At 38.9% G+C, this 10,777-nt stretch overlaps 3 protein-coding genes across 3 annotated transcripts; 1 reads left to right on the top strand and 2 right to left on the bottom strand.

Annotated features, from left to right (window-relative positions):
• The first annotated feature begins 1,321 nt into the window (after positions 1–1,321).
• On the top strand, positions 1,322–3,875 carry LOC132294578 (large ribosomal subunit protein eL18y-like). Its single transcript, XM_059792487.1, has 5 exons — positions 1,322–1,421; positions 1,528–1,617; positions 1,759–1,887; positions 2,268–2,450; positions 3,523–3,875. The coding sequence occupies exons 1-5, from the start codon at positions 1,419–1,421 to the stop codon at positions 3,679–3,681; spliced, it is 564 nt and encodes a 187-aa protein (XP_059648470.1). The 5' UTR covers positions 1,322–1,418; the 3' UTR covers positions 3,682–3,875.
• A 768-nt stretch (positions 3,876–4,643) lies between these two features.
• LOC132294577 (UDP-glucosyltransferase 29-like) lies at positions 4,644–6,035 on the bottom strand. The gene has a single exon (XM_059792486.1). The coding sequence runs from the start codon at positions 6,025–6,027 to the stop codon at positions 4,678–4,680; it is 1,350 nt and encodes a 449-aa protein (XP_059648469.1). The 5' UTR covers positions 6,028–6,035; the 3' UTR covers positions 4,644–4,677.
• Positions 6,036–6,866: 831 nt separating this feature from the next.
• LOC132294576 (putative pectinesterase/pectinesterase inhibitor 22) lies at positions 6,867–10,194 on the bottom strand. Its single transcript, XM_059792485.1, has 2 exons — positions 8,864–10,194; positions 6,867–7,773 (listed from the first exon to the last, which is right to left on the bottom strand). Exons 1-2 carry the CDS (start codon positions 9,816–9,818, stop codon positions 7,106–7,108), a joined length of 1,623 nt encoding a protein of 540 aa, XP_059648468.1. The 5' UTR covers positions 9,819–10,194; the 3' UTR covers positions 6,867–7,105.
• Positions 10,195–10,777: the final 583 nt, after the last annotated feature.

Raw genomic sequence — 10,777 nt, 5'->3', positions numbered from 1 at the left:
CCAAGGCCACGCTTTAAGCCCCCCAGATACCTCCGCTGCTAGTAGTACCACCGCCAGTGGCTGCGCCGGCAAGTTCAACCACCACCACCACTGGCAAGGCAACCTAACTATCAATTCCATTTTATCGAATTCTAATGACACTAATTCAGTGTCAATGGCCGAACCTCTTCTTCCTTATTGACTCCCCACAACTGACCTTCTTGAGCCACTCATAGATCCTCACCTCAAATCCGTTGATTTTGTGGAAAATCTAGCTGACCTCTATCGCCGTCTTGTGGGTTGTCCTGTATCCAGTAAATCATTGATGTGCCTTGAGCAGTACTCGCTCTTGTGCAGCCATGGTGATCCAAAGCTGCTACGGTTAATCTTTGTGCTTTTGGTTATGGTTTTGTTAATCTGTGGGTCGCATTTGTAGAGAAGAGAAAGAATGGTTTTGATCTGTAGAGAAAAGAGAGAGACAAACAAGCGTCCTTGAGGAGAAAGAACGTTCGATACAGATAGAGATATAAGGGGTATAAAAGTCATTTACGTTAAATGTGATTAAAAAATTAAGGACAAATATGTCTGATAGTTATTTTCAAATTGACCAAATTACTGGAAGTGTCCCTTAAAAAGTATGATGAAACAAACAGGCTAGTTACTTTGCAATTACTGAGGCGGGTGTGATAGACTTAGATGGTTCAAAATCCGGTTCCACAAGCATTGTGGAGATCACATAAGTATTATAACAATATCCGCATGGCTCATGTATAGACTTGAATGGTTCAAAATCCAACTCACCAATGGTATAGTATATCGTATTTCCATAATACTCTATTACTCAAATAACACTCTCCCATCTATTTACATCCTTATGTATTTATAAACCGTCATCCTCTTTAATGGACAATTAAGATAGGATCTATAACTCTTTCCGTAAATATTGTAGATATTTATTAACTCTAAAAAAAATCTCAATATTTTGGAGTCATACAACTTTCTCAACACTACACCATTATTTTATAACCTCAACTCTTCAGTCACGAATGCCATGCGCACGCTCTCACGTGTAACCTATGTGACAATTGATAGTGCTTTTTAGTTTTCTAGATGATTAATAATTTAAAAAAAAAAAAAAAATATGTGAAAGGAAAAATGGAAAAAATATATTTTTGTTTATATTTTATTTTTCTTCTCGAGCTTCTCACTTCTATTTTTTCTTTTCTAAATCGTTGTTTGCTAATCTTAGTTTTGCTTATATTTAAGTAGAGATTATTTGTCGGGTTATCGGATCGGGTCAGGCATGATCCGGTCCGTTTACGTGCCCAGTTATATAATGCTTTGAAATCCTGATTTCCAAACGCTTCGCCAAACCCTACCCTCATCTCTATTCCGCTGGAGAGCGCGCAAAGCCGCGGAGCTGCGACACCTACTCACCAATGGTTCTCTCCTTCTGCATACACACACATTTATATATATGTTTGGGTATGTTTGTATATATATTCTCTCTTTACTTCACTGAAATCTCGTTCATTTTCACTTGCGCAGGGGATCGATCTAATCGCGGGCGGGAAGAGCAAGAAGACCAAACGTACAGCACCTAAATCTGATGATATCTACCTCAAGCTTCTCGTTAAGGTCTAAATAGTCCCTTTCTCTCTCTCTCTCTCTCTCTCTCTCTATATATATATATATATATATACGTGGGTGTCTACTTTTATCTGGTTTATGTTCTCATTCAGTGCATTTTGATTGTTCTGACGGTTGATTCTTGAACAGTTGTACCGATTTCTCGTCCGGAGGACTGGAAGCAAGTTCAATGCGGTGATACTGAAGCGCCTGTTCATGAGCAAGGTCAACAAGGCCCCACTTTCTCTCTCTAGATTGAGCCGTTTCATGAAGGAAAAGGTCTGTGACTCTCTCCCTATGTGGGTGTACTATTGTGTTTATCAGATTTTTGTATTTGAATGATGGATTTGCTTGAATTTTGTGTCTGTTGATTGATCTGTTTAGGAGGGCAAAATTGCTCTTCTTGTGGGCACTGTTGCGGATGATATTTGAGTATATGAATTTGATGGGATTTTTGTATTTGAATTTGTTGCGGGTTTATTGAATTTGTGTTGGCTGATTGATCTGTTTAGGAGGGCAAAATTGATGTTGTGGGCAATTTTACTGATGATATTATAGTATATGAATTTGTTGGGATTTTAGTAATTGAATTTGTTGGGATTTTAGTATTTGAATTGTGGATTTGCTTGAACTATGTGTTTGTTGATTTATATGTTTAGGATGGCAAAATTGCTGTTATTGTGGGCACTGTTACTGATGATATTAGAGTAGATAAAGTTCCAGCCTTGAAGGTGACTGGTTTAAGGTTCACGGAAACTGCAAGGGCAAGGATTGAGAAAGCCGGCGGAGAGTGCTTGACGTTTGATCAGCTTGCTCTTAGAGCTCCTCTGGGACAGAACACGGTATTAAATTCAAACACCATCTTTATGTTTCTTATTTAATTTTTGTCTTCCAATTTATTTTTCGTTTCTGAATCATTTATACCTGGTGCCAACTTTATTTAGTACAATGCTTGTTGTGTTTCTATTATCTGCTACGAGCAAGTCAATGTTAGTTTAATGAATTGATTTTTGAACTTGTTTTGATTGGATTTACATAGTGAAAGCATTGTGAAAACACAAAAAGGTATATTAGAAGCATTTGAGTTGGTGATTAGTTGAAAGACCTTTTTTTTGAAGCCATATCATTGCTATGTTACTCTTCAAACTCAGGAATGGAATGAGTAGGAATTAACTATGTAACCCTCATTTTAGATGAATGCAGGGTATAGTGAATAAGATTTGTTTGTTTAGTAGGTAGGAACTTCGACTGTCTGATGGTAATTATGTACCACTGAAATTTTCTAAAATTTTAATCTTTGATTTGGCCATTCAATCTTACTTCTATAGATGAATGCAGGGCATAGTGAATAAGATTGGTTTTCTAAGTATGCATGCAAGTATGGTAGGAACTCTGATCTGATGGAAATTATGTACCACCGAGGTTCTCTTTTTAAATCCTTGATTTGGCCATTGAATCTTACTTGTAATAGATGAACGCATGGCAAGATGAATAAGATTGGTTTTTTGAGTGTGGTAGGAACTCTGATCTGGTCGAATTTATGTACCGTTGAGGTTCTCTAAATCTAAAACCTTGATTTTTCCATTCAATATTTACTTCTATTAGTTTTAAAATGATGGCATAGCAGTTGTGGATCTGATCTAAAGGTTATGTAGAATTGAAAGATGTGTGTATTTCAGATATTCAAAGAAAGTTGTCGGCTACACATAAACAAATAGTTTTTAGTTTGAATAATGCTGTGGCTATTTCTTTCTTTGTCGAATGAGTTTTGAATGAAATCTGGATTTAATTTCCGGTAAAAGAAATTGCAAATGTGATGTAGCTTGCATTTGTCATTAAAACAAGAGAGAGAGAGAGAGAGCCAATAAGGTTCAGGGGTCTGAAACTGATACGTTATCTTGGGTGAATCTGCAGGTTCTCCTCAGAGGACCAAAGAATGCACGTGAGGCAGTGAAACACTTCGGTAAGGCTCCTGGTGTGCCACACAGCCACACCAAACCATACGTGCGGTCAAAGGGGCGGAAGTTTGAGACAGCCAGAGGAAGGAGGAACAGCAGAGGATTTAGAGTTTGAGTTATTATTCTACTTAATTTTGAGGCAAATTTATCATTTTAATTGTAGCAATCCAAATTTTGCATGACATTTAGGAATCTTTGACAATTGCTTATGTTTGTTTCTTGTTCATTATATATCCTGTTGCACTGTTAATTTACTTGGAAAATTGATGTCTTGATTTGAGACATAAGTAACTTCTCTTTCATTCTCAAGTGGTGGGGGGTTGAAGCATTTTCATCTTTCTGATACAAATTGACATGCTTTGAATCTGCTCAAAGGGCTTGCAAAATTTCCTATTTAATCTTCGACGGCATGTATTGGGCGAGTAATGATGCCAATAGAATGATAGATTACTGTCTCTAGGTTGATGAAAGGTTATTAGTTTCTGGCAGATTATTCTATATGCCTTGTGAGCTTGAGAAATTCTATAGCACTGAACCCACTTGTTTTGTTGTGCTTGGCTTGGGTGTTAGTCGCTTATTTGTACATTTTAGTTGGCATAGTCATCTGAAAAGTGCGAACATGTTGAATTGGTGGAAGCAAAATTTTATACCACCTCCGTCCCTTTAGTTCACAGTTTACAAAGCGGACAACAAAGAAGGGTCGGAGGTAGTATTTGCCTTTGAAAAGCTTCAACGCTTCCTCCGGTATCTGATATAACCATCTGCTTTGCGCTTTCGTATTGTTAAATTTGCCTAGTTACTATGTCGCAACTTGGTATGGTTGAACTCTGCCCAATTCGAGGGCTTGTGCTGTTTATTTCTAAAATGCCAGAGTATGATAGTCTGCATTTATTTCTGAATTCTGATACATCAACATACATCAAATGAAAACTCGAAAACTGAGAGGAGAGAAAAAAGAAGTGAAAGAAAGGAATAGTAGTGTAAGCTCTCCATTGTGACACATTTTATTGACAGAAAAGATAAACTGACAAACTGCTTAGGTAATTAAAAGTAGAGATTGTCTACATTTACCTTCTTATTGCAGGACTTTCTCAAACTACTAGTTACTAGTTCAACCTCTCTTGTTCTTACAAAGTTTCACCAGCTCTTCCACCACTCCATCCATCTCCTTCTCTCCCTTTTCTCTCAATTTCTCGCTCAATTCTCTTGCTTTCCTTCTCACAACCTCACCACTTTTCTCTACCACCACCCCCTTTATCACTCTTGCAACCTCTTCTCTGTTAAGCCCCCCACTATCATCTCTCTTTACCTCCACGCCCACACCAACCTCCTCTACCACCCTAGCATTCAGTGGCTGATCAAGTTGCATAGGCATGGCTATGATTGGCACACCACACTTAATACCCTCCATCACTGAACTCCAACCACAGTGGCTCACAAAACCACCAATATTTGAATGCCCTAGAATCCTAGTCTGTGGGGCCCAACCCTCCACAACCATCCCTCTCCCTCTTACCCTCTCAAGAAACCCCTCGGGCAGTGCCTCTTGAACCCTAATTTTCTCACCCACGGGAAACCTAACAACCCATATGAAACTAACATTACTGAGCTCCAACCCATTTGCTATCTCCTCCATATCCTCCCTACACAAGAAGTACTCACTCCCAAAGGAAACAAACACAGTGGAACCCTTCTCCTTCTTGTTAAGCCATTCAAAGATCTCCATTTTCTCCTCCTTAACAATGCCCTCCTGGACAAGAGGACCAACAGGTACCACCTTCTTCTCAATTTCCATAGAGAGATAATCGATGTACTTTCCTTCTAACTCTCTCAAACTCTTGATCAAGACAATGTCGGACGATAGTCTTGCGCATTCTTCAAGTCTATTGTGATCTTTGAGGCCATTTGAAGATGATTCATCACTACCCATAATGCCAACTCTCTCAAGATCTCGAATATATATCTCCGGGAATGGGAATTCAGAACTAGGGTTCTTGAAGAGATGGAAAATGAAGCAAGTTGATGCTGCACCGGGGCTGAGGAAGAGGGTTGCCGGAATGTTATGTGACAAGGCCACCTCCGGCGCCCAGGGTTGTAGGAAGTCATATATGAGCAAGTCAGGGTTTAGGGTTTTGAGGATGTTGGAGAAGGTAGGTTTGGACATGTCAAAGGCCTTTTTGAGGGTGGGCATGAGGTCGGGCGGGAGGCCATTGGTGGTGTGGTAGTGAGAGGGAAGGTCTGGCAAAGTTGGGAGATGAAGCTCTACTAGCTTGATTGAAATGGAGTCTTTCTGAGTGAGCTTTGGTTTAATGGAACTGAGATTGACTGGGGTGGAACATAGGTATATGTAGAAGTTTCTCTTTGGGAGTACCTTGGCTAGCTCTAGGAATGGAGATATGTGGCCATGAGCTAGCCATGGGAACATTAGGATGCTAATGGTGTTGCTCTGTCTAGCCTCCATGAACTCTCTTCTTCTTTTGATCTATCTATTCACATACACAATATGTATTTGTTTATATCATGTGCTGGATGACAACATATATATATATATACTTTGGCCCCTAGCTAGTTTGTTTGCTATGGATTAGAATACTAAGGGGAAAAAACGTGGCAGGTTGCAGAGACAAGCGTGGCAATGGAGGGAGATGTGGAAGAAGAAGAGAGGCTACAACGCATAATCACACATGCAGATAATATATATATATATATGTGTATATATATATATATAGAGAGAGAGAGAGAAAGTAAAGCACGTAAGCAAGAGAACAATACGGTTGTTAGTACAAACACGTATGTAAATTTGGGGTAGCTGTGTAACGGTCTACCATTTGAATTTGATCCTTTCTGGAATTAATCTTGGGTCCTCTCAGTGGGCTGCTATTGCTAGCCTTTAATGAAATTTACCTTTTACCTTTCAAAAAAAAAAATGTAGCTCCTTATCCTTATCGGTACAACTCTTCTGAAATTTTAAAATTATTCATTTGAAGCTTGAAAGTTTATATTGTTAGTTAAAACAAATATTCAAAATTAATAATACTTTGACAAATATACAATCTTTCGACATTAAATTCTCAAATCAGACATGAAATTTAAAAAGGTCAAAAATAAATAAGGAGTGAATGCATTTATTTAAAAATAAAAAAATAAACATTCTTCATTGTTGAAAACAATTTTTTTTTTTTTTTTTTTTTTTTTTTTCCCCCTTGATCAAACATGTATCGAAGCCAAATATCTGAATTCAATTTGCACATTAATTTATTTGAAACCCATAATAACTGTAATTCTTATTTATGCAAGATCTAATGATAAAAACCACCATTGATCACTAAGTAATAGTAGCAACAGTACATATTTTCACCACAATCAAAGTTCAACTTCTCAAATTGTGGCTTGAAATAATAATACAAGACTAAGAAATGAACTCGCATGGTGTGTTATTATCACTAACCTCACTACACTGGTTAGTTAAGCACTTTCTTTACACTAACATCGCTGCCTTAACATAACTTTGAAACAAATTAACCTTTCGCAAATGTGACCTAATTGTCTAAACCACTTGAAAACTTCACACCGGTCCCCGGCAGCCACGACCTCCCGTCAATGAACCCGACGGTGAAGAACTTAGCCACAGACTTGTCATTAATAATGTGATAACCGGGCCATCGGATCCGGCCCGATAACGAAGCACCGGGCCCATAATTCCTATACTCACCATACCACAGTGTGCTCAAAGCAAAGTCCCCATACCACTCTAGCCACCCTCTGGGCTGGACAAACCCACTCATGTAAGTGTTCAAAAACACAGTCCTGGAATATTGTTTCCAGGGCCGGCCCAAGTAAGTGGGCTTGGTGGCGTAAACATAGCTGTCTTGGATCACGAAGCCCGTGCTCTGATGTGGGTCTTTTCGGCCTTGGGCCGTGATGGTCACCTTTTGCAATGGCAGTGGTTCTCTAGTGAAAATCTTGCAGTACTGGAGGACGGCTGCCCCGTTGCCAAAAATGAAGTCTATGGTGCCGTGGATGCTGCATTCGCGGTAGAATTGGCGGAGGGAGTGGGCGTAGAGGGTGTCTTGGTAGCCTTCCATGCTGCACCGGTAGAATGCAGATTGGTCTGAATCAACCCGGAGCGCGACACCTTGGTGGTTTTGAGGTCCGGCCGTGTTACGAAATGTCATGTCTCTTGCTATGAATCCCTTTCCGGAAACAGCTATTGAAAACATAAAATTAGGAGAAGCTCATTACATGCAAAGAAATTAATTGAAAGCGCAATTTTTAAAAATCTTTTGAGACACTAGCCACAAAAAACATAGTATTAACTTATATACCACTTTGTTAGGCTAGTTGAAGTGATATGAGAACACATTTCAATTTTTAATAGTTTTGGGTTTTGTTGGCTTTTGGTATTATCATTTACTTAAACCCAGCCCAACCCCAACTAAGATGCAACCCGTGACTATTTTGTCACAGACCTACTAATATCAACAAAACACACAACACAAGGGCATTTTAAACATTTGATTACAAAATAGCCCATAGGACCAACATCCTTCCAACGTGAAGGTCTACAATACCCCAGGGTATTATATATGTGGTACCCTTAGCCAATGGACAAATATGAAAACTCCTAATTTGCCTTGATATATAAAAAAATATTAAGGATTTTTGTGTTTGTCTATTTGTTGGGTGTACCACGTGTAAGTAATCCGAAGTATTGTAGACTTTCTTTCCAACCAACCTGGTGTCACAAAGACTACTTAGATAAGTTTATGGTTCACCTCATAGACCCCACATCCACGGGGTACACGTGCTGGTTAAGTGTAACGGGTGGACGCTTGTCCATTTAACTAAAAGTTCAAATTGTTGGGTAGTGCTGTATACCTATCCATTTATACCCAATCACTTTCCCATCCGGATCTGATGTAAGAATGACACTTATTACATTCTCTCCCACCCAAACTCGCCACGCCCTCGTTGTGGTTCGGGCCACCATGCTTTTCGGGCCTGGCGTTTGGCTTGGCATCGGACCAAGAATTGGGTCTAACTTTAATACCAATTGTAATGGATGGGCACTTGCTCATTTACCCAAAAGTTCAAGCTGTTAGGTAGTGCTGCATACCCACCCATTCATACCCAATTATTTTCCCATTTAGATCTGATATGGGACAAATGACCCTTGTTACATTAAGTTATAAGCAATTTATTAAGCAACTATCTAAATTATTTCCGTGGTAATTAGTGAGACATGCCAAAGAATAAGAAAAATAATGAAGAGCTAGTATGGATAATTAGGTACTCACCAACTGTGGCAGTTCGAAATGTGGTCCATCCTTGCATGAAATTCCGATTACCAGTAACGACAGTGGCTCCAATTCCATCTCCAACAAGCATAACATTGGTCTTTTTCTTCTTCAAATCAATGTTCTCTCTATAAACTCCTTTCTTCACATAAATAATGTACCTTCTCTTACTATAACTCGGAGCTTCATAAATGGCTTGTCCGATGGAACGAAAATGGCCACTCCCATCCAACGCCACGATCGCGTCTACGTGCATTCCTTTCGGACTTGCAAAAAGGAGGTCTTTATCACCTTCTGTAAGCCATTTTGGATGATCATCCATAGCTTTGTTCATTGTGGTAGTATCATTTCTACGAGGTTTAAATGGTAGGCTATGTAATTGAGTGTACAATGTTAGGACATTGCTAATGAGCTGAGTGACTTGTGTTAGACTGCCTTTGATGAAGCTCTCTACGCGCCGGTCCGTGCCTTCAAACCCTTCTAGACACGTGTCTTGGTTGCTCAGCGCAGCACTGAGCCATGCTTTGAGGTCTCCTTCATAGTGGATGTTCTTTGAACCGGCTCGGATTTGCTTCATCTCGGCTAAGGACCAAGCCAACTCGGACACTGAGAAATCGAGCAGTTCCTTGCAGTCTTCAATCGCAATTTGCTCACGAGAATCAATTGATAGAGTGTTGAATTTTGTCACCATTTCAATGGCTAGTCTTGCCTCATTGAGCGTGGCCTCAAGCGCGGCTCTAAGGACCGAGGTAGGGTTTTGCTGGGAATCTAGGGTTTCAAGCCTTGATTGTATGTTTGAGAGGCATGAGTTTTGGTTTTCGACATTGTTACAAGCTTGGACGATCATGGCTTGCATGGTGTGGCTTTGGTCTTCTGAATTAATGGTTCCATTTGAGAGAGCTTCAATGAAATTAGGTAGAAGGACGAGAAGAAGAAGAAAATTGAGTAATGCCATTGATTGGGCTATGAGAAAGGAATGAGAAAGGAACACATATTTTGTGATCTTGTTATATGAGGAGTTTTTGCAATGTGAAGGGAATGCAGGGATTGTTTGTCATCAAAGAAAAGGGTTGTCTTTTGGAAAGATGTGTGTAACTTTGATATATACTTTTTCTTGTATCAAAGTTTACGTTATGCTTCCTTGCTAGGTGTGGGTGTAAAATTCCCTGCTTTTTTTTTTTTTTCCTTGTTGGCTAAGTAGTCTGATGGAAAATTTCCACCAGATTCTTGGTGAAGAATTAATTGGTCCACGTGCAACAATTTTTTATACACACACACACATACATACTTGGGTGACAAAGAATCTAACTTGCTTTGAACTTTTATATGATTTGCAAATTTTGAATGCCTTGCATTATTTAAGTCTGGACCACACTTTCGGTCCTACTCAAGGAAGAATACATTTATATTATATTTGGAAGCACCGAATCGACGAATTAGTTAAAACTTTGAATTCAATTTTCTCTTATCTCAAATTCAAAAGTATCGACTCGATGCTGTCAAACGTAACATTTCAGGTCTTACCAGCCTGGTGTGAGCTTATATAAGTTATTCTTGTTATACCTAGGATGACTTGTTTTTTTAGGATTCTTCTGTTGCCAATCAAACTGTAAGATTGACTTATCCTTTTTAATGGTTGTCATGTATGATGATGTATCATGTACAAAATCAAAATAATTGGAGACCTAAAGCTATTTTACTTACTAATAATCACCACATTTTGAATTAGAATTTTATTCTAATTTTATAATTGAGGGAAATTTAAGTTTATGGATCATACTTTATATTCGGTTAACATGGTATATCTTATTACATCAAATTGACATGCATAAGAAGAAAAATGTAAGAACATAGTGTGTGTGTGTGTGTGTTTTCACAGTAAACTAAATAAACATTCAAAGTATATATGCTGAA

The sequence above is a fragment of the Cornus florida genome, unplaced genomic scaffold (assembly GCF_030987335.1).
Source record: "Cornus florida cultivar Cherokee Brave unplaced genomic scaffold, ASM3098733v1 CherokeeBrave_3.0.0_Hap2_Chr02, whole genome shotgun sequence".
Lineage (NCBI taxonomy): Eukaryota > Viridiplantae > Streptophyta > Magnoliopsida > Cornales > Cornaceae > Cornus > Cornus florida.
The sequence above is the reverse complement of the archived record's forward strand: the minus strand, read 5'-3'. Positions and strand labels throughout refer to the sequence as shown.

Coding starts and splice junctions, on each gene's coding strand:
- LOC132294578 (XM_059792487.1), top strand. Junction 1,618..1,758: donor ACCTCAAGCTTCTCGTTAAG/GTCTAAATAGTC, acceptor ATTCTTGAACAG/TTGTACCGATTTCTCGTCCG. Junction 1,888..2,267: donor GCCGTTTCATGAAGGAAAAG/GTCTGTGACTCT, acceptor TTATATGTTTAG/GATGGCAAAATTGCTGTTAT.
- LOC132294577 (XM_059792486.1), bottom strand. CDS start 6,027: ATGGAGGCTAGACAGAGCAACACCATTAGCATCCTAATGTTCCCATGG.
- LOC132294576 (XM_059792485.1), bottom strand. CDS start 9,818: ATGGCATTACTCAATTTTCTTCTTCTTCTCGTCCTTCTACCTAATTTC. Junction 7,774..8,863: donor ATTTCGAACTGCCACAGTTG/GTGAGTACCTAA, acceptor TGTTTTCAATAG/CTGTTTCCGGAAAGGGATTC.